General features: G+C 51.0%; 2 protein-coding genes across 2 annotated transcripts; one reads left to right on the top strand and one right to left on the bottom strand.

Annotated features, from left to right (window-relative positions):
* Positions 1 to 588: 588 nt before the first annotated feature.
* Positions 589 to 11,856, bottom strand: lmbr1l (limb development membrane protein 1-like). Its single transcript, XM_029156880.3, has 17 exons — positions 11,666 to 11,856; positions 7,916 to 8,000; positions 6,516 to 6,549; positions 5,994 to 6,133; positions 5,656 to 5,759; positions 5,429 to 5,552; positions 5,274 to 5,342; positions 5,120 to 5,184; positions 4,960 to 5,032; positions 4,770 to 4,856; positions 4,596 to 4,672; positions 4,417 to 4,494; positions 4,260 to 4,333; positions 4,066 to 4,156; positions 3,185 to 3,251; positions 2,712 to 2,873; positions 589 to 2,197 (listed from the first exon to the last, which is right to left on the bottom strand). Exons 1-17 carry the CDS (start codon positions 11,726 to 11,728, stop codon positions 2,112 to 2,114), a joined length of 1,479 nt encoding a protein of 492 aa, XP_029012713.1. The 5' UTR covers positions 11,729 to 11,856; the 3' UTR covers positions 589 to 2,111.
* Positions 11,857 to 20,325: 8,469 nt separating this feature from the next.
* On the top strand, positions 20,326 to 22,307 carry dnajc22 (DnaJ (Hsp40) homolog, subfamily C, member 22). Its single transcript, XM_029157076.3, has 4 exons — positions 20,326 to 20,447; positions 20,850 to 21,456; positions 21,543 to 21,835; positions 21,930 to 22,307. The coding sequence occupies exons 2-4, from the start codon at positions 20,910 to 20,912 to the stop codon at positions 22,104 to 22,106; spliced, it is 1,017 nt and encodes a 338-aa protein (XP_029012909.1). The 5' UTR covers positions 20,326 to 20,447; positions 20,850 to 20,909; the 3' UTR covers positions 22,107 to 22,307.
* The last annotated feature ends 44 nt before the right edge of the window (positions 22,308 to 22,351 follow it).

Below are 22,351 nucleotides of genomic sequence, written 5' to 3'. Positions count from 1 at the left end.
CACTTCCTCAGATTACAACCAGCCTCCAGATGTGCAAGTAATGTTACAGCGACTTTGGAGTTCATTTCCTTTAAGCAAAAGGAAACAGAAAGCAAAACAAAATCCAAACCAAATAAGCTCAATTACAACATCTAACAAAACAAAACAAAAAAATGCAAACAAAAATCAAGTGGGAGAAATTAATCAGTCGGGGTTTTCTTGAACCAACTTCAGACAAGCCAAGAAAATGAGAGGAGAAAAAGGAACAATAGGTAGAATAAGAGGAGGTGGGTGGTGGTGGTGAGGAGACGGAGCGAATGTGAATAAGTGTCACTTGTCGTGATTTGCAAGGTTTTTATCGGACTGTTGGATCGGAGTGGGGAAAGCGTGGGCTGCTTCTGTAGTGGCGTCTCCGCTGGACCCTGGTGACAGACAGCTCAAAATATGGCTTTCTTCTACTGCTGATTAAAGAAGTGCAGCAAAGCGGATGGAGGCTCCATCCCCACCAGGCCACTCAACGCACTTCAAATGATGTAACAAACATTTAACAGCATCAGAGGAATCATTCGGAGTAAAAGCCACCTCGTGCATCCAAAGAGAAAAGAGAAATTCAAAAACAAGACACTTTTATTGCCTTCTGCTCAAAACAATGGTTAAAATTTCAGATGGAAAATATGAAACATTTTAAATGTAAACAATAAACACTTTTTAAAAAAATCTTTGAGAAAAACTCTAAAGATGTCATTTTTTTCAATTCACAATTGTAATAGGTCAGTATAGGAAGTATAGATACATAATTCCCCATAAATAATAACAGCCAACTATCAACTTTGTGTTAAAAAATCCCAGAGAATTTCAAAGTGGTAAACTGGTTCCATCGAGGGCCACTGTCCCTGCTGGTTTTCCAGCTCTCTGCTGATTACCTTGATCAGGTGTGTCAGTTGGCTTTCCAAGCTTGTCGTTCACTAACTACACCTGGTCAAGGTAATCAGTAGGAGTTGGGGCAGGAAGAGCTGGAAAACCAGCAGGGACTACGAGAGAGATCATGTTGGGTTTGAGAAACAGCGCCACCTGCTGGCCAAAGCAGCAGCCATTAACCTGCTAGTAACACGTTGAGGCGGATGCTGGAAATGAAAATTAGAATTTTGGTCCTTATGACAGGAAGAAAAAAAGAACAAAACACTGACATGATTGTCTCGACCGTTAGTCACAGTTGCATAATGAATAAAAATACTCCTAACTATTCTAAGCTTTCACCGAAAGTCCATTAAAGAAATGACTTCACAAAAGATTGTTCACACACAAATGAATGGAAAGCAGTTTACAAATTAATTCTAGTATAGTTAAAGTGTCTGTAGTAAATATTACATATTGCACTTCCCCATACAAAGTCTTAATTCACAGTTAAAGTGGTTCAAGGCAGATGTTGCTCTTCATGAGTATTGATAAAGTAAAGCTTCTGCCCACGTTTGTTTTTGTCACAAACTAGTCCACAGACTCCATAAGCTTGCAGTCATCAATGAAAAAAACGTCTCATAAAAATACCGTTGTTCCCTGTCTATCGGTTCATCTACAAACATACATTTTGTTAATGACTTTGTCTCATTTATTAAACAACACTAGTGCTGGCTGGATCACCAGACACACGGAAGAAAATTAAAACAGTGCTATGACCTAAGAAAGAAAAGCACTGGGAACCACGAAGAAAGAGAGCGTGCAACCGACCCGGAGGAGGAAGAGGAAATTATGTCACAGCTGCAGTGAAATATTTCAAAATAACTACCGACTTTCACCGTCACCGAGCAACGGTTCTTCAGGAGATCCTCTTTTAATAAGGCACCGTGTTTGCTGGACGTCTGTCGCTGTCCACTGAAGGCAACATGGCTTGATCCCTTTTTGCTCACTCCAGCCATAACCATGACCTGGTCAACTGTACCAGCACAGTGCTTTGCATTCAATATACTGGTCAAAGACTTCAGCGTCTAACAGTGCTCCCAATGTAAACAGGCTCATCACCGTCTCCAGTCTCACGCTGAAAACCCTCTCGACCCTCATCCACCTGGCGAAGGCCTTTAACCCAGTGGATGCACATCTGAAGTGGTTGCGCTTATGAACGGGGTCTGGAGGGGAAATCACTGGATTTTAGAGAGTCCACTGGCCAGTAAGAGTCTAAAAGGGTCGGCGGAGCGTGACACCTTTAAAGGCAGTCTGTGCAGACCTGCAAGACCAGAGAGAAAAGCACAACGTCACACAGTGTCAAGGGCAAGAAAACAAATGTATGGCTAAAAAAAAAACAAAAAAATAAAAAACAATCAAACAACTAGTGGTTTATTTAAAATGAAAGTCAATTAATCACAGACAAGTGTTTTGGAGGCAATGGGAAAGTACAGGAGATCAACCATGAAGCAGAGATGCTATCTGTACTACGTGTATGCGAGAGCTTGGTGTTTCCATGCTATGAAGGCTTGTTTGTGTTGGACGGAAGGTTAGAGGGCGTGTGTGTGTACGCTGTGAGGGGGTCTTGGGTGGTGTGCTTGAATATCCCAACGGGACCTGACTCTCCTCCTGTCCCTTTACGCTTTCCTGAAAGAATTGTATTCTTTCTATCTGAGGAAGAGACCAGCCCAGAGGGAAATGGGGCCAAAAGGTGGGAACCCTATGACACAACTATCAAACGCCTAATGCAATTCTGCACAACACAGTTCTAGAAAGGGAAAACGATGTGGACTGACCAAAGGCACGGATCAGCTCTCTCTGAACGGCCCAGGTGACGGTTTTGATCAGAGAGGCAGAGGTGAGACCAGCAAACAGCATGTTGTACAGGAAAACGATGTAGAAGTTCCCCAGCCAGTCATACCGACCAAAGTCTCCCAGTAGATCAAAGCGGGTGATTCCTGGCAAGGGAAGGAAAAATTAAGAGTCATGTGACCAGTGTTCAAGCCTGACGCTCTAGGTTTCATGGGACATGATTGCCCTCTTGTGGGAGGGATCGAAACTAGCAGATCAGTCAGCAACACATTTCAAATCCTGCTTCTGTTTTCTTTGAAGAGTTAAACTCAAATTTGAATGTTGGTTGATTTTGGTGCATCATGTTGTGGGACAGACGTGTACGGTATAACAGCACCGGCACTTGGTGTGTCCAATATATTTACATTTCGCTCCGTTTGGTTTAAAGTACAGTTGGGACAAATCTCTACACACTCACCAAGGGTGCGTGAGAACACCGGCAGTGCAGAGCTCAGGATAAGCAATGACACACAGTTAGCGATGATCTGAAAGGAACAGAAGTTCAGACATTATGACAGTTAGCAAAGCGAGGACATAACATCATATGAAATAAGGTTTAAGGTTTCTATCCTTTGAACCACTGTGATTTAAATGAAAACACTCAACACAGTTGGACACCAATTTGCTACAGATCATTCAGGAACTGCAGCCAATTTTAACACCGGACCAGGTCAACTCACATCTACAGCGTGAGGCAGAGTGCATTTGGCTGAATCAATGAAAACCCGTTCTAACGGCAGGAATAGATGCTCCAACCACAACACTGCCTTCACCAAGTCTGACAGATAACATAATACACTTTGGATCATTACTTTATTTATTATTTCCAACATATTCCAGATGTGGTCAGGCCTTTCAAGTCTAATCTGGATTTTTTGTCCATGATTGAACTGTTTGCATTTCTATTCATAGTCTCTTTACTCTATGCTGTGGCAATAACATGCCGACCTTCACAAAAATGTTCCTGAATTAACTGGGTGTTGTGAAAAGGATCTCGATCACTATGAACATACTTCAGGCATTCATTTTATTTGTCTTACGTGATATTTCAGGCATAGCTACCAGACGCATATGTAATACAGTGAATCACCTTCAAGCCTTTTCTCCGCTTCACCAGTAATGAGGGAACAGACCACCCATGAACCACGCAACTGCTTGTCAGCCACGTGTGTAATGAATGTCTGCGTTCACTGACTGATTAATGACCACCTTCAATTAAAACTCAGCATCCTGGTCACACAGGGTTTCATTTCAAAATATAAAAAAGGGGGGGGGGGCAGTAAAGCTCAGCTGTGATACCTCAGTAAGGTTGGTGTCTTGTGCACGGGGCAGAAGGCCAATGAAGAGGGGGGAACTGTAGAAACCCACCAATGAGGACATCATCAGATAGCTGTAGTGTGTTTTAAGGACAACACGGGCACAGATACAATACGACACATACAAATGACACCAACTGTCAATGCAGTGTCAACACACGCAGATGAAAAGGATACAGGATCAGGACCACTTGAATGGCAGCACCCAGGGAACCGAACATGGAGAAAGAGGCCATCCCAAGGTGAGGGTCCTGGAATAACACACGGGGTAATCAGCAGCGTGCACAGACGACTAGCTGCCACGCATCGAGCACGAAACCTTGTTTTTTCTCACCTCCATTCCTCGGGGCATAGCAGCCTCATCCAGGAGCAGCTCCAGCACATTGAAGCAGACCATGAGTACGCACACAACCTGAGGAGACAAACAGCAGTTAGACAACAAATACAAAAGATATTCTTAAATCACATCAACATGAAACCAGGGTGCAGTGATTTTGAAGATAAACATTTTACCGTCATTGCAAGGAGCATGAGCATGACCAGTGGATAGCCCACGTTTCTTTGCCATGGGGACGCTTTTCTGCGCATCTCTATAAAAATGTGAGCAGAGAAGCGACAAATAATTTACAGTGACACAAGACTATACTACATGAAAGGAGAAACCCAGCTAGCAGCAGCAGGTCTTACCAAGGGCCAGGCGTTTATTCTGGACCGTTTCATACTCTGTTTTGAGAGCCTCCTTGTTGACCTTGACGGTAAATGTTGTGCTGTCGCCTTCATTGAGACAAAATTTGACAGAGAACAAAGGCCAACGTGTCAGTTTGAAATTGGATCATGGGAAAAGGCCAAAGCAGGACGGTAATAGTGGTCCTCTTACAGCTCAGTTTCCTGGAAAGTGAGTCTTCCTCAAACGTGGTGCAGTTTAGCGTATCTTCTACGTCTTCCAACAGCTGAGGACGGAAGGATAAACACAGCCGTTAATAGTAGTTATTGTCAAAGCTGCTCAGAGCATCTGTTATTCCAGGCAGTCGACTCACCCGAGGCTTGACCAGTAGGCTGCCAATCACACTAAACATTCGTGACAACCCAAAGGGTGTGCACACTGAGGAGAGACAGAGACACAGAGAAAGCAATAAGCCAGTGTGATCCACTTTCTGACTGTTTGAGTAAATGAGACGGGGATATACGTACACAAAAACAGCAGCACTCCAAACAATGAGATGCCCGAGTAAAGGTAGGGAAGGTAATACTCCCACAGGTCTGGAGATTCAGAGCAGAGGAGTATAAGACAGACTGAAAAGCGACCTGACACTAATGGGTTTTCAGGTATAATACACATGACTCACCATAAAGGCTTTTTCTGGCTATGTTGTCGTGGAGAATGGCTGATGCCACCCACACAATGCCCAGCACAAGCAGAGCCAGGAGCAACAGCAGAACGACGGCTTCGTACACGCGGGCCATAACCCCCTTCAACAGAACACATGCTCCATTAGCTTTGACCTCCCAGTTAAAACCAAAGCCGGCTGTTGAGGTGATATTTGATTTGATGATATTTGCAATGCCTCCAAACCTTTTTGGACCCTGCGAATCCTTCAGACTCGGTGAAGAAGTAGGCAAAGGGCATGAGAAACACCAGGGACAAATTGGAGAACAGGAAGACTAGGTTCCACAAGCCTAAAAAAATCATTTCCAAAAGTTAGTTTTTACTGTAATGGCCTATTAGGAACACAGCTGCATTGAAGATATCAGTATTTTCAGTACCAATAAAAACTACCATGAGTCATAGTTCTGACATATACACAAATTAAACCGTGCACACAGGAAGGTCACGTCCATCCATTCTCAAAAACCTCATCGGGTTCAAAACAGTATGAACTACAACTAACACAGATAAAGAAAACACAGTACCGTGGATTAGAGATCCATTAAGCCACTGCATGTAGTAGCTCTGTGGGAATGTGAGCAGGACCTCATTGGACAGAATTGAGATTGGGAGAAGGAGCACAGCACACACGGCAACAGACAGGGTGAACGTACACAGCCACAGTCTGGGAGAGAGAAGAGAGAGACAGCTCATCAGTGTGTGTGTGTGTGTGTGTGTGTGTGTGTGTGTGTGTGTGTGTGTGTGTGTGTGTGTGTTCAGTCTCAGCCCAACACCACTGCCTAGTTGAAAGGTTAGGTTGGCCCAGGATGTGGAGCCAACGTGTAGGGACAAAGGGCAGAGTGACACTGAAATGAACATATCCCAACAAACGGCTGCATTAACACACGATCAAGACAGAGCCATAAATTTAGAAACAAATCGCCTCAGGCCACTGCACATATCACACTGACAAAGTTATCTGCTCAATCATTCACACAAACTAATCAGAGCGAGTGACGGAGGACAGATCGCTGTGCATTAGTTAATCATTGGAGGTCTGGACTTACGCAATTTTGTTGACTGTGGCGTCTTCAACATCATCTAAAAAGAGCAGGGAAACAAGTGGGATTGAATCAGTGAGAAAACTGCTGAGGCCAAACAGCATTTTTACAGTGTTGTCACGTCAAACACATTTGAAAATGTTAGAACTGGGACACTGCTTACATGTACAGCAACTACATAAAAAGGGATGTTTAGAAGAAGGTGTATGTACGAATTAAGAGAAAACAACCTTTCATTGGACTTAATTTAACTTTGACTACCTCTCCCTGCTTTAACAGGTGCAGTGCAAAATAAGGAAGTAATAAGAGTCATGGATTCATGCAGTAAACTGCACAAGTCTAAAATTATACCGTTAACACAGCTGTTTAATACCGAGGCAAAGCCTGAGGACCAAGAACCAGTTTCTGTTTGCTCCCAGTCGAAAACAACGCTGTGGAGTCGTATTGTGCAATCCTTTAGCTGCAGGATACAACTGCTCAGCTGTTTGTGATGCACAGGCGTTTAAAACGGCATAAAATATAGTAAAACAAACCAAAAAAAAAAAGACCTTATGTCCCAGAGCCCAGTCACAGAGCAGCACAGAGGCCCATCTAGCTGGGACGTCCCACATCTGCTCCCAATTGTGGCAGGTTATTGAATTGATTATGCAACTATCGCCTGAGCCTCACAACAACAACATTAAAGTTGAGTTATTACCAGAGAACAAGTGGTAAATCAAGGTTGATAGGGTCTTTTGAATTTATGCAATGACAGAAGATCGTTCTAGTTTCCCACTGAGAGAAATGACAGTAAGTAAGTAGGTTTATTTAGGTACTGAAAGAGCTTATGAGAGGTTTCTGTCCAAGCGCTGGTGCCTTAAACAGCGGCTCAAAAGGTGCAGTTTGGTTTATTCCGTATCAACATTCTTCACCACCACCCTAAATCCCAGCAATACAGTTTGAAGAGGTGGTTACCCGTTACATAACATGACATCTGAACGGTTCCAGCTGAGGTCCCTCACTAAGCTCAAGCCTCTAACAGAGCTACACATGCATTTTACAATGCATTTAAAACTATTTCTTCGAGCATAAAGCTAAACTTTTATTTTATAAATAAGTTTATTAAACAGAAAAGTAGGTCTATATTATCTGAAGATCCACATCCATGTGCAAGATCAACCACCAAATAAGACCATTTACCAATAATGCAACAGACGCTTTTGAACACAGTCTGTGTTTGGTTGAAAACTAGACTTCAAGAAAAAAAAATAAATTCCTAAACACCAGTGTCATCACTTCCTTGTCAACATCACCATTTTCCCCTCGCCGCCAGTCTCCACAAGCCTTTGTTGGAACGATTTCTGACACTAAATCTTTTTGTGCTGCATGCATTAAAAATCCTTGACAGCGGCGACATTAAAACTCACCTGTTGCAAACTCTGCATTCTTCTTGAAGTGGGTCAGTATGAGGTAGGACACTATGTAAAGGCATATGAAGAGGAGCACACATATCTGCAGAGGAGAAGAGAGTTGCATGTGTCATTTTCACATTCCACAGTTGGAGAGCACGTTTAAGCAGCTAATCTTAAATAATGTTCACCCTTCTGAAATAATCATGTACTATTGATGAGCAAAACATGCTTTTAGGTTATTTTTTCACATAAGCATCAATATCAAAAACATCCATAAGAGACAGAAAACATTATAGGGACACCTTCAAAAGATCCATTCTCTTGACCAGACCTGCACTGTGTATCGACACAAAAGCAAACAACTACGAGTTTCCCCACTTTGCCCCAGTTCAGAGAGGCAGATGGTATCTGAAGATTACCACTATATTCCAGAAGGAGAGTGAAATGGGTGACTGTGCTAACGCTTGGAGGATTAAAAGGGGGGTAACAGGAGAGAAGGGTTAATACAAACAACAGGGTGGCCCCATGCTGTTTGGCCTTTTAAATCCACCACTGCAAACTGTAGATGCTAAACCTTCACTATATTCATGGAGCATCTGTCATCTGTACACATGATAACCTCAGAACCACAACAATCACTGTTTTGCAAACCAGTTCCTTCAATGAGTTAAAAAAGTAAACATGTATCATAAATACGCTTCCGCATGTTTCACGTTGAACTCATTTGAACCAATAGCTTTTATTTCATGCCGTTTGCAGCCACGCTGTCACACGGCTCCTCTGCTAAAGGAAAAAAACAAAACAAATCAACTTTCATCAACGTTCGTCTTTAAAGTACATATAATATTTGGGGCTGACAGATTAATTAAAAGCGATTACCCAAAGCCCAAGTATTTATCAAAATATACTAGCATGACGGCTCAGGGGAGCCCTGTACGGGAGCATGAAGTTTGTTTCCATGGCAACAATAAACAAAGACAAAGGAGTTAAAAGCGCCTACAGGTATGAAACCTGTTTCTTAAAAGCACAATAAGCTCTTTAGACGAACAGAGTCTATAAATCAGTACTTTGTGTTTAGGTTTGTCAGTTTAATCCCACACTGTCCAGGACCAGAACAAATGTGTATCAATCATTCACATGGCATGAATCATTAATACAATGGACTAACTTCTAAATAAAACTGGGCTGTGGCCTACATCATGAGATGTTTTCTTCCATGTTTAAAGAAAACATTTTACTGTGCAAATAGAAATGGCACATTTTTTGTGTTAAACACTACACATTCAAACTAAAAGGCTCCGTCTGCAAAATAGTTCAATAGTACAACATAACTAGGAAAGAAGCTCTATGGTTAATTTAACCAAAAGGAGAAGCAGGGACAGGAAGGGTACTGGGTGAGGACTGGGCAGAATAACACCCACTAAGTCCACGTGTTGACTGGCTGGGAGTACTGGGAGCTGGCGGGTTAGTAGGCCGTGTATAAGAGCTCTCAGCATTCAGCAGCCTGGGCGTCTGTGTATGAGTCTCCACATTTTAATATTCACAGAGCAACATAAACATCTCTGTGCTGATCCAAGTGAAAAACAACGAGTCTCAATGTTTTCTTGCAGTCCCTGTAAAAAAGCTTAAACCGTAGAGACTGATCGCAGCCCTGGAAAATGTCAAGTGGACTCGCTCAGAGCGTGTTATTTCAGGGTCACATCTTACTCAGCTGAATAGACTCAGACAGGTCATGACGGCCTTTGTTTGCAAGTGAGAGGATGGAGGATGAGGCAAGACCTATTCAAGGTTTATTCAACAGCCAGGAATAACTGGATCACGCATTTATCACTTTCATGAACACCTACCAACCTTCCCTTCTTGTAATTAAAGCCTTAGAAAAAAGGGAAAACTGTCACGATGTGCTTGTCTTTTCCTCAAACTCTGAACCGAAGCAAAGCAAGAAGTCGATCTGATCCACAGCACAGTGTTCATGACAATGCATTTTGGTTTGAAACGTCAGGACATTTATTAAAGCAACCATTGATCATTCATGATCCCTCTAGGCTCAGAACAAGCTGTGGGTTAATACTCCTGGCTCATTTACAAAATATTTCCTTTCTTTCTCTCATATAGACCATATAGACCCTTTGCTTTGTCATTTGCCAAATGCTTTTACCCAAGACAGCTCAAACTCTAACAAAACCCAAGACCTGGCTCTTATGAAACCTTCCCACTGATTAGTTGTCCCTTTAAAAAAAACAGAAAACAACCACATGGGTGCTATTTGGTCATTATACAATTTAGCTAAACACGACATTTTTGCCCTTTTCTCCTTCTTCTAAATAAACTAGATCAATATCATCTTTAAAAAACATTTACACGCAGAGACCAATAGATGCAGATGCTGAGTACTGTTTGTCATAGTGAGGCATCTCGAAGCTTTAGATCAGTTATTGACTGCTTACATTTCAGCGTTTGCTATATTCATCCATTTGTTCAAGCACATTTAGTTACTCTTTATTTTATACCACTCGGGTTATTTGAAACAATCCTCTATCTGCCACTTAGCTTTAAGCCCTGCACTACAGTTACCACAAAACACTGCTTGCAATATGCTGACATTATTTCGACTGCATGTTTTGCAAAAATACTGCAGCGGTTACTTAAGACGATATCACAAATCCATTTTTTCAAAAAGAGCTGATAAATGCTAAGCTTGGTCTAAAGCCAGTATTAGGAACCGGTGATGCAGGCAGCTGACGAGCCAGAGCCAGCACTGGGAAGAGGTGGTAGGCTGATGAGAGGCCAGCAGTGGCTTAAGAAGGGGAGTCAACTAAGAGCATTAGATCTTTATGTGAAACAAGGACCATAAAAGGGAGACCCAAAAAGTTTTATCGAGCTTTTGAGGCCAAGTAACTTTAATTAAAACATCACATGTGATTACATAAGCCTTTTTACAGGAGGCGCCGTGACCTGTCATAGCAGGAAAATATCCAGGTATTAATGCTACCAATAGCGCAGTCCTGTGAATTGTGCAACACAAAAGCTCAGGTATTAAATGGAGCATCTAAAAGAGAGTGTTTGCCCTGAAAAAAGCGCTCACTGACTTCACCAGTTGCTGTATCCAGATAATAAACATCTTTGCTGGACTCAAACACATCTAAAGCGGTTATCGTCATCTTCTCTTGCTGCACGAGTAGAATTTCATCTTAGAGATTTTTCCCCTTATCTGGTTGCAGTTAAGTAACACAAGACAAACTGATAAATCGACCCGTAACTTTACAAGAAGCTGCTGAAAACACGCCGACGCGGTGCTTTAAAGCTCCCCGTATCAGTCAGGTCTCCGGTCTCAGGAAGTGTCCGTGGGTCCCGGCCCCCCGCGGGGGTTAAAGGTCGGTGCCCGCGCGCCCTGCTGTAACTGAACACGTCTCTGTGGCGAGTCTGAAGTTCAGCCGCGCCGTCGCAGCGTGTCGAACGTGGAACCGGTAGTAAAGCAGGGCCGCGTCCCAGCGGCTGCAAAACAACCGGAGCCCAGATGTTGCAGGATGTTCCAGTTCACCGCCGCAGCTGCAGCGGAGCGACAATTAACGGGCGGCCGCTCGTTTGGCCCCGGAACAAACACGTTCCACCACGAAACGAGCCCGAAGGGCCACGTTTACGTCGCGTGCGGCTGTTCGACGCAGAAACGGGACCCCGACGCAACTCACGGCACCTGGTTAAAACCCCCACAGTCGAGCGACGCCGCTAGCGTTAGCTAGTTAGTGCACGTCGGGCGCTACTCACTATGGTCTCCCGCACACGGTTGTGGAAAAGTTGCTCTCGAACCGACACGTCGTCCGTTTCCATCCTCCGAAACCATTACAGTGCCTCCGGCTCGAACGCGCTGCTGGGGCCGCAGTTTAAAAAGTTAAAAGTCGGCGCATCCTCTCGGGGGAAGCCGCTCGCCCAGCTGAGCCCGCACGCCGCTCCCTCCGCTCCCATAAGAGGCGGGGGGAGGGGCCACGCGGGGGGAGGGGCCCGGAGCAGCAGGTAGCTGTCAATCACCCTTGATTATGATATGAGTCAGATTTTACCTAATATTTAGACATTAAACGCCATATTCATACGCCGTGTTCATATAGTGCAGAACCAGTTCCATTAGGTTCCATTAAACTACAACGCAGGCAACAAACTTTCAGGCTCAAACTTCATTAGACTATTGTAGGGCTGTACATTTTAGATTATTGTTACACAAACGATACATAAAAGATATACAACTGAAAATAATATTTAAAAAGTTGCGTACATATAGAAATACTTGAGATACGAAGACCTAAGGGAAACTGAATGAGAGTGTTTAGATGTTTTCTCTTGTCAGATGGTATTTTCCTCTAACACACCACACCTGTTGGATATTAAGGTGTGGAGAGATCTTATTCCTCTTTGACGAGTGATAGTGAGAAAGGATCTCAGCACACACTGTACTTAATAACTGTTCTGAAGTCGAATGCACTAGTTATACCAGTTCAACTTACTGTGAAACAATAATCATTCAACACCACGGTGCCAGATGTCAAAGCAAGACGTAGCTGTACGGAAGCACGGCAGCGGGTATATACAATACACAATATCCTTCAAAGTGTCACCATAACACGTTTCCTTTATGGTCTCATGCGTTCATCCAGGGTTCCTGTGCCTGTATCAGCAAAACTGCCCCACAGCATGATTCCACCACCGTGTTTAAGTGTTGGCTATATTTAGAGGCCCAAGGCTGAGAAATATCTAATATTTGCTTTGCAATGATGCACACATTGCAAAGTAGCCACTTGGAAAGGCTGTATAGTATCTCACCGTGACACGAGCACCCACTATCTTGCGTTCCTTGCCATTCAGCATGATGTAATTACTTGTTATCAAGCTTTGAGGCTAGTTGCTCTCAATCAGATGCCACTAGACTGTTTACTGGAGTTCTTTAGGTAATGTTCAATGTTGATTAATTGATCAATTGTGTTTTAAACAAAGAAAAGATCAGGACAAACGTTGTAGATAAATATCACTCATTTGGTTTAAATCCGAACATTAGGGTTAATGTGTCATGATCTGGCTTTGTGTTTCTAGTTGTTTCCTGTTTTATTTTGGTAGTCTCCTGGTTTCTGTTCCTGTTTTAGCTTTACTTCCGGTTTCTTGTCTTGTCACAGCTGTCCCTGCTCATTACCCACACCTGCACTCTGTTAGTCATCAAGTCACTGTGTATTTAACCACCACCTGTGTCCTTAGTTCCCTGCCAGATTGTCGTATTCGAGTCCCATGAGTGTTCGTGTTTCTCCAGTGTATTCGAGTCTCATTAGTGTTTCGTGTTCCCTGAGTGTTCCTAGTTTCCCGTGCTTTTGTGTTTCGTGTTCCGTGCTCATCGTGCCTGTTCCTGTTTTGCCTTGCTCCGTTTATCCTGCCTGTGAAAGAACCTGGACTACTACCTGACCGTGAGTTTTGCCTGTTCCTTGCCTGTACTTTTGCCGAGCCATTCTTGTGTATGACCTGGACCGACTGACCGTGCCTTGGATAATAAACCTCTTTGATTATACCTCGCCTCCGTGCTGTGCATGTGGGTCCGCCGCCTGCCCGAGTCCCTGACAGAACAATCTGGCCACACTTGGACCCAGCCAGCACTTAGCCTCCGGTCAGGTCAGTGACTGTTTTTCCCTTGTTTTTTACGGCAAATATAACTCCCCCGCGGAAGTATGGTTTCGGTTTCATCCTCTCCGCCTCGTCGGATCGTCGTGCCTGCACCAACCTGCCCAGCTCCATGGTTATTTCCCTGGGAGGATTTCCTGCTCTCACGCGGTCCTCAGCCTCCAGTTCAGCCGCGCGCTGCTCAGTCTCCAAGTCAGCCGCGCGCTGCTCAGTCTCCAGATCAGCCGTGCGCTGCTCAGTCTCCAGATCAGCCGCGCGCTGCTCAGTCTCCAGATCAGCCGCGCGCTGCTCAGTCTCCAGTTCAGCCGCGCGCTGTTCAATCTCCAGCTCAATCGTGCTTTGCCCAGTCTCCAGCTCAATCGTGTTTTGCCCAGTCTCCTGCTCAATCGTGTTTTCCCCAGTCTCCAGCCCAAGCTCCAGACGCCGCGGCCCCGTTTCACCATGCGGATCCCGGTACAGAGGTCCGGTCCACACCGCGCCCAGCGCCTCAAACGACGGACAGTCGCAGCTGCTCCGGACGGCGACGGCGGCGGCGCGGGTCCAGGATCCCGGGTCCCGCGGTCTCGGTCATGGGGACCGAGCAGCCTTCTTCCCCGACAGAGGAGCCCCTTAATTCTCTGACTGACTGTGTCCCTCTGATGACAGGCATTCCAGACAGCGTCGCCCGACGGGTCCACCTCCTCTGCTCTCCTCCAGTTGCCTTTCTCTTCGCCCACCTCATGAACACCGCCAATTCGGCTACAGACCAGGGCGCGAGAGAACAACTGTTCGAGGAAGCAGCCGCTCTCGTCCGGAGGGAGCCTGTCCTGCGTGAGGCCCTGCAACTCCCGGGCCTGCAGCCAGCGGCCGCTTCATGTCCCACCTCTCAGTCGGGTCAGCCTCGCCATGCTCATGCCCTGGTGCAGTCCTGTCGCCTCCAGGCCCCAGCCCAGTCGAACCTAGTCCAGACCCCAGATCAGTCGTGTGTCGCCCAGACCCCAGATCAGCCGTGTGTCGCCCAGACCCCAGATCAGCCGTGTGTCGCCCAGACCCCAGATCAGCCGTGTGTCGCCCAGACCCCAGATCAGCCGTGTGTCGCCCAGACCCCAGATCAGCCGTGTGTCGCCCAGACCCCAGATCAGCCGTGTGTCGCCCAGACCCCAGATCAGTCGTGTGTTGCCCAGACCCCAGTTCCGTCCTTGTCCCCGTCAGAGGGCACCGCCCGTCTGACGATTGTTAATCCCACCCAATCAGGCCCGACGTCTTCCCCGTCGAGCTCGGCAGCTGTAAGCTGTCATGCCAGCTCCGGAGTTGACGCCGTTCCAGCTCCTGTCGGCCATGTTGCGGCCGTTCCAGCTCCTGTCGGCCATGTTGCGGCCGTTCTAGTTCCTGTCGGCTCCTCAGAGGAGGACGCCGTTCTAGTTCCTGTCGGCTCCTCAGAGGAGGACGCCGTTCCTGTTCCCGTCGGCCATATTGAGGCCGTTCTAGTTCCAGTTCCTGTCGGCTCCTCAGAGGAGGACGCCGTTCTAGTTCCTGTCGGCCAAGCAGAGGCCGTTCCAGTTCCTGTCGGCCATGTTGAGGTCGTTCCAGTTCCTGTCGGCCATGTTGAGGTCGTTCCAGTTCCTGTCGGCCATGTTGAGGTCGTTCCAGTTCTTGTCGACCAAGTTGAGGTCGTTCCAGTTCCTGTTCCTGTCGGCCATGTTGAGGTCGTTCCAGTTCCCGTCCCTGTCGACCAAGTTGAGGTCGTTCCAGTTCCTGTCCCTGTCGACCAAGTTGAGGTCGTTCCAGTTCCTGTTCTTGTCGGCCATGTTGAGGTCGTTCCAGTTCCTGTCGGCCATGTTGAGGTCGTTCCAGTTCCTGTTCCTGTCGGCCATGTTGAGGTCGTTCCAGTTCCTGTTCCTGTCGGCCATGTTGAGGTCGTTCCAGTTCCTGTCCCTGTCGACCAAGTTGAGGTCGTTCCAGTTCCTGTTCCTGTCGGCCATGTTGAGGTCGTTCCAGTTCCTGTCCCTGTCGACCAAATTGAGGTCGTTCCAGTTCCTGTCCCTGTCGACCAAATTGAGGTCGTTCCAGTTCCTGTCCCTGTCGACCAAATTGAGGTCGTTCCAGCTCCTGTCCCTGTCGACCAAGTAGAGGGCGTTCCCGTAGGCCAAGTAGAGGGCGTTCCCGTAGGCCAAGTAGAGGGCGTTCCCGTAGGCCAAGTAGAGGGCGTTCCCGTAGGCCAAGTAGAGGGCGTTCCCGTAGGCCAAGTAGAGGGCGTTCCCGTAGGCCAAGTAGAGGGCGTTCCCGTAGGCCAAGTAGAGGGCGTTCCCGTAGGCCAAGTTGAGGGCGTTCCCGTAGGCCAAGTTGAGGGCGTTCCCGTAGGCCAAGTAGAGGTCACCCCTGTCTCTGACCCTGTTCCTGTCGGCCCTGTAGCGGTCGTTCCATTCCCCGCTCCCGTCGGCCCTGTAGCGGTCGTTCCAGTCCCCGTCACCCTTGGAGCTGCAGCGCCCGCCGGCCTCCAGGAGGAGGTAGCACCTGCAGTTCCTGCGCGCCTCCAGGAGGAGGTCGCGTCAGCCGCAGTTCCTGCGCGCCTCCAGGAGGAGGTCGCGCCAGCCGCAGTTCCTGCGCGCCTCCAGGAGGAGGTCGCGCCAGCCGCAGTTCCTGCGCGCCTCCAGGAGGAGGTCGCGCCAGCCGCAGTTCCTGCGCGCCTCCAGGAGGAGGTCGCGCCAGCCGCAGTTCCTGCGCGCCTCCAGGAGGAGGTCGCGCCAGCCGCAGTTCCTGCGCGCCTCCAGGAGGAGGTCGCGCCAGCCGCAGTTCCTGCGCGCCTCCAGGAGGAGGTCGCGCCAGCCGCAGTTCCTGCGCGCCTCCAGGAGGAGGTCGCGCCAGCCGCAGTTCCTGCGCGCCTCCAGGAGGAGGTCGCGCCAGCCGCAGTTCCTGCGCGCCTCCAGGAGGAGGTCGCGCCAGCCGCAGTTCCTGCGCGCCTCCAGGAGGAGGTCGCGCCAGCCGCAGTTCCTGCGCGCCTCCAGGAGGAGGTCGCGCCAGCCGCAGTTCCTGCGGATCCCCAAGAGGGGGTCGCGCCCGTCGTAGTTCCTGCCGACCTCCAGGAGGGGGTCGCTCCCGTCGTAGTTCCTGCGCGCCTCCAGGAGGGGGTCGCTCCCGTCGTAGTTCCTGCGCGCCTCCAGGAGGAGGTCGCGCCAGCCGCAGTTCCTGCGCGCCTCCAGGAGGAGGTCGCGCCAGCCGCAGTTCCTGCGCGCCTCCAGGAGGAGGTCGCGCCAGCCGCAGTTCCTGCGCGCCCCCAGGAGGAGGTCGCGCCAGCCGCAGTTCCTGCGCGCCTCCAGGAGGAGGTCGCGCCAGCCGCAGTTCCTGCGCGCCTCCAGGAGGAGGTCGCGCCAGCCGCAGTTCCTGCGCGCCTCCAGGAGGAGGTCGCGCCAGCCGCAGTTCCTGCGCGCCTCCAGGAGGGGGTCGCGCCAGCCGCAGTTCCTGCGCGCCTCCAGGAGGAGGTCGCGCCAGCCGCAGTTCCTGCGCGCCTCCAGGAGGAGGTCGCGCCAGCCGCAGTTCCTGCGCGCCTCCAGGAGGAGGTCGCGCCAGCCGCATTCCTGCGCGCCTCCAGGAGGAGGTCGCGCCAGCCGCAGTTCCTGCGCGCCTCCAGGAGGAGGTCGCGCCAGCCGCAGTTCCTGCGCGCCTCCAGGAGTAGGTCGCGCCAGCCGCAGTTCCTGCGCGCCTCCAGGAGGAGGTCGCGCCAGCCGCAGTTCCTGCGCGCCTCCAGGAGGAAGGTCGCGCCAGCCGCAAGTTCCTGCGCGCCTCCAGGAGGAGGTCGCGCCAGCCGCAGTTCCTGCGCGCCTCCAGGAGGAGGTCGCGCCAGCCGCAGTTCCTGCGCGCCTCCAGGAGGAGGTCGCGCCAGCCGCAGTTCCTGCGCGCCTCCAGGAGGAGGTCGCGCCAGCCGCAGTTCCTGCGCGCCTCCAGGAGGAGGTCGCGCCAGCCGCAGTTCCTGCGCGCCTCCAGGAGGAGGTCGCGCCAGCCGCAGTTCCTGCGCGCCTCCAGGAGGAGGTCGCGCCAGCCGCAGTTCCTGCGCGCCTCCAGGAGGAGGTCGCGCCAGCCGCAGTTCCTGCGCGCCTCCAGGAGGAGGTCGCGCCAGCCGCAGTTCCTGCGCGCCTCCAGGAGGAGGTCGCGCCAGCCGCAGTTCCTGCGCGCCTCCAGGAGGAGGTCGCGCCAGCCGCAGTTCCTGCGCGCCTCCAGGAGGAGGTCGCGCCAGCCGCAGTTCCTGCGCGCCTCCAGGAGGAGGTCGCGCCAGCCGCAGTTCCTGCGCGCCTCCAGGAGGAGGTCGCGCCAGCCGCAGTTCCTGCGCGCCTCCAGGAGGAGGTCGCGCCAGCCGCAGTTCCTGCGCGCCTCCAGGAGGAGGTCGCGCCAGCCGCAGTTCCTGCGCGCCTCCAGGAGGAGGTCGCGCCAGCCGCAGTTCCTGCGCGCCTCCAGGAGGAGGTCGCGCCAGCCGCAGTTCCTGCGCGCCTCCAGGAGGAGGTCGCGCCAGCCGCAGTCCCGGCGGACCCCCAGGAGGGGGTCGCGCCAGCCGCAGTCCCGGCGGACCCCCAGGAGGGGGTCGCGCCAGCCGCAGTCCCGGCGGACCCCCAGGAGGGGGTCGCTCCCGTCGTAGTTCCTGCCGACCTCCAGGAGGGGGTCGCTCCCGTCGTAGTTCCTGCCGACCTCCAGGAGGGGGTCGCTCCCGTCGTAGTTCCTGCCGACCTCCAGGAGGGGGTCGCTCCCGCCGTAGTTCCTGCCGACCTCCAGGAGGGGGTCGCTCCCGTCGTAGTTCCTGCCGACCTCCAGGAGGGGGTCGCTCCCGTCGTAGTTCCTGCCGACCTCCAGGAGGGGGTCGCTCCCGTCCCGGCTCCGGCCGCACCAGCGTCGGTTCCTGGCGGTCCGGCTCAGGCCGCACCAGCGTCGGTTCCTGGCGGTCCGGCTCAGGCCGCACCAGCGTCGGTTCCTGGCGGTCCGGCTCAGGCCGCACCAGCGTCGGTTCCTGGCGGTCCGGCTCAGGCCGCACCAGCGTCGGTTCCTGGCGGTCCGGCTCAGGCCGCACCAGCGTCGGTTCCTGGCGGCCCGGCTCAGGCCGCACCTGCGTCGGTTCCTGGCGGCCCGGCTCCGGCCGCACCTGCGTCGGTTCCTGGCGGCCCGGCTCCGGCCGCACCTGCGTCGGTTCCTGGCGGCCCGGCTCCGGCCGCACCTGCATCGGTTCCTGGCGGCCCGGCTCCGGCCGCACCTGCATCGGTTCCTGGCGGCCCGGCTCCGGCCGCACCTGCATCGGTTCCTGGCGGCCCGGCTCCGGCCGCACCTGCATCGGGTCCTGTCTCTCGTCGCGGTGGTCCAAGGAGGACGCCGCTGGTTCCTGTCTCTCGTCGCGGTGGTCCAAGGAGGACGCCGCTGGTTCCCGTCTCTCGTCGCGGTGGTCCAAGGAGGACGCCGCTGGTTCCCGGCTCTCGTCGCGGTGGTCCAAGGAGGACGCCGCTGGTTCCCGTCTCTCGTCGCGGTGGTCCAAGGAGGACGCCGCTGGTTCCCGCCTCTCGTCGCGGTGGTCCAGGGAGGACGCCGCTGGTCCCTGCCTCGTCCTTGTCTCGGCCGCCGGACTGGTGGCCTTGCCCTCGGCGCCTCCTGCTGCCCGGATGGCGCTGCCTCCTGCGGCGACGCCCGCCTCGACTCCTCGGCCCTTCGGATCGGCGTCCGCCTGGAGGACGTTGCCATTCGGGGTGGCCCCCGGGGACATCGGTCCAGCCCAAGGGCACTGGGAGTGCCACCCTGGCTCAGCGGCTGCTGGGCAGGGTCTCGCCACGCCATCACCCTCCGTGAGGGAATCCCTGAACTTCGTGTCTTCCCTGTTCGTGGACTTTGTTGTGGACTATTGTTTTGGCCCTCCCCCGGTCCTCCCTCCACCCACCCTGCTCATGTACCGTGAGGGGTAGGGATTCGGTCCCTCCGCCTGGGACCACCCTCCGCCCGCCCTGGTTTGGGGGGGGGGCTTCCGTAGGCGCCGTGGAAGGCGCCATAGGGGGGGGGGTACTGTCATGATCTGGCTTTGTGTTTCTAGTTGTTTCCTGTTTTATTTTGGTAGTCTCCTGGTTTCTGTTCCTGTTTTAGCTTTACTTCCGGTTTCTTGTCTTGTCACAGCTGTCCCTGCTCATTACCCACACCTGCACTCTGTTAGTCATCAAGTCACTGTGTATTTAACCACCACCTGTGTCCTTAGTTCCCTGCCAGATTGTCGTATTCGAGTCCCATGAGTGTTCGTGTTTCTCCAGTGTATTCGAGTCTCATTAGTGTTTCGTGTTCCCTGAGTGTTCCTAGTTTCCCGTGCTTTTGTGTTTCGTGTTCCGTGCTCATCGTGCCTGTTCCTGTTTTGCCTTGCTCCGTTTATCCTGCCTGTGAAAGAACCTGGACTACTACCTGACCGTGAGTTTTGCCTGTTCCTTGCCTGTACTTTTGCCGAGCCATTCTTGTGTATGACCTGGACCGACTGACCGTGCCTTGGATAATAAACCTCTTTGATTATACCTCGCCTCCGTGCTGTGCATGTGGGTCCGCCGCCTGCCCGAGTCCCTGACATAATGATTCTGTTGGATTTTATGAAAAGGGTTAATACATTTGTATGCCTGAAATTTTGTACCTTCATACAAGACTTTAATTGACAGCCCTTGGATCTTAATGTCTAAGGAGGTATTCAATCAAACAGTACAGAACAAGCACTTTATAGCATTTACAAACATCTTTAACCTTTACCCTTATCAGGCCGGTGCATCAACTACGCGGATGTGTATCGTGCCTCGTGTCTGCAGTGTAATTTCATTGTAAAGAGCCAAAGTCCAACTATTGCAACAACATGCAGCAACGTCAACTATGAAACGGACTAGAAGGGATTTATCTGGAAAAAGAACCTGAAATAAGGAGCTTGGTAAGTAACGTAGTCTTCACTAGATAAAAACAAATGGATATTAAATGTAAATGGTCTGATTTAAACCTTTTTTTGAGCCTTTAAAGTATTTTTGTCTTCGGGAAAAAACGGGCATAATGACACAAACAGTTACAGCCTGTGCTCGCATGATGTAATGAGTTGAGTTAAAATGACAATGCCCATCATGAGCTAAGACAAATCCCTCTTATATAACATATTATTTAACAAGGATAGTGGGTTGGAGAGATTTGAGCCAAGATGACCAGCAGCACCCGGATTATAGGAAACAGAGCGTAACGTAACCTCGTCCTAAGCAGGCTCGGTGCAAAGCTGGCGACTAACATATTCACATACTTGTCATTTAGGTTAAAGTGAGACTAAACACGTGTCGCTGCCTTGCAGGTACTGATCCAGCATCACTAGCATGTTTCTGTACAGAGACTGAGCTACAGCCGCCACAGGATGGTAAAGAGCGTCATGGTGGCCTATGCGCTCTGGGCAGTGGCTGGACCGTTGGGGCTGCACCATATCTATCTGGGCCGAGACAGCCACGCTCTCCTGTGGATGCTAACCCTGGGGGGATTTGGGCTTGGCTGGGTCAGAGAGGCCACGCGGATCCCCGCCTACGTCCGCGAGGCCAACGAGGATGCTCAGAAGCAGCGGCGGAGGTCCCCCACCGCCGTTCCACCCGTCAGCCCCGTCAGATTTGCCGGACAGGTGTGCGTGGGGGTCTACTTCGGCGCCGTGGCCCTGATCGGCCTGCGCTCCCTCAGCTTCTTCTACCTGGTCGTTTTGCCGCTGTGCGTGGGCGCAGGGGTGCACCTGGTGTCGAGCGTTGGCCGACAGAGCTCCGATCTACACAAAACGCTGACGGCTTGCCTCGTGACGTCGCCGGTGTTCTACGGCAGCGCCCTGTCCCCCCTTCCTATCAGCCTGGCCGCCAGCGTCACTGCGGCGCAACACCGCCGCTTCAAACCTCCACACGCTCATGGAGGCACCCAGGAGCTAGGTGAGATCATCTAACGACTATGACATCACTTCCTTTTACTGCCTGATAACGTTTGCCCGCCCTGAACCTTGCCGTGCTTTGTGCAGGTCCGAGGCTGTACAGGCTGGGCCTGGCTTGGCTGGCCTTCTCTGCCCCCCTTGGTTACTGCATTTTCCATAACACCACAGCGACTCTGTACTACCTGTCTGACTGTGTGTCAGCGCTGCTGGATATGTTCTGGTTCCTGCCCTGGTTCCGGGGCGTGTTAGAGTACATTCTTCTGATTCCATATCGGATATTGTGTGCCCTTGCGGGAGGGGGGTACTATGAGGAGACTTGGAAGAAGCTGCTGGAAATACTGCTCAAAGAGTACACTGACAGAGAGAAGGAGGCCTTGCAGGTGATCACTTGAATATCTTTAAAAAAGTGACACCGTGTTCGTTAAGCGTAGTCGCAATCGAGAACCTGTGCGTGTCCAATTATGTGTGTTGCAGGTGTTGTCGCTGAAATCCGAGGCGTCTCTTGAGGAGATAACTCGAAGCTACAGGGAGCTGGCCAAAACGTGGCACCCGGACCACAACCCCAGCAAGGAGGCTGAGGCCACGTTTGTGAAGATCCATGAGGCCTACGAGGTCCTTCTACGCAGACACAGACCCGATCGCTTCAGATAGTTGCCCCGACCTTACGCTGGCTGTTTTTCAGCCATCAGTTTCTATTGTCACGTATTTTGCTGACACAGTCAGTTATTGGCGTCCTTATGCTTGTCAAATTTCACTGCTCTCATTGGTTGCTTGGCAGCGCGTTGATAAGAAACAGCACGTTGGCGCCACCTGGTGGCGCCAAAGGTGAATTGTCAGAATAAACTATTTCATCACAAGAATTTTTGTTTTATTTTCTGCTTTTTTACCAGTAAGCG

The sequence above is a fragment of the Betta splendens genome, chromosome 7, assembly GCF_900634795.4.
Source record: "Betta splendens chromosome 7, fBetSpl5.4, whole genome shotgun sequence".
NCBI lineage: Eukaryota > Metazoa > Chordata > Actinopteri > Anabantiformes > Osphronemidae > Betta > Betta splendens.
Note: the sequence above shows the minus strand (reverse complement) of the source record. Positions and strands in the feature narration are given on the sequence as shown.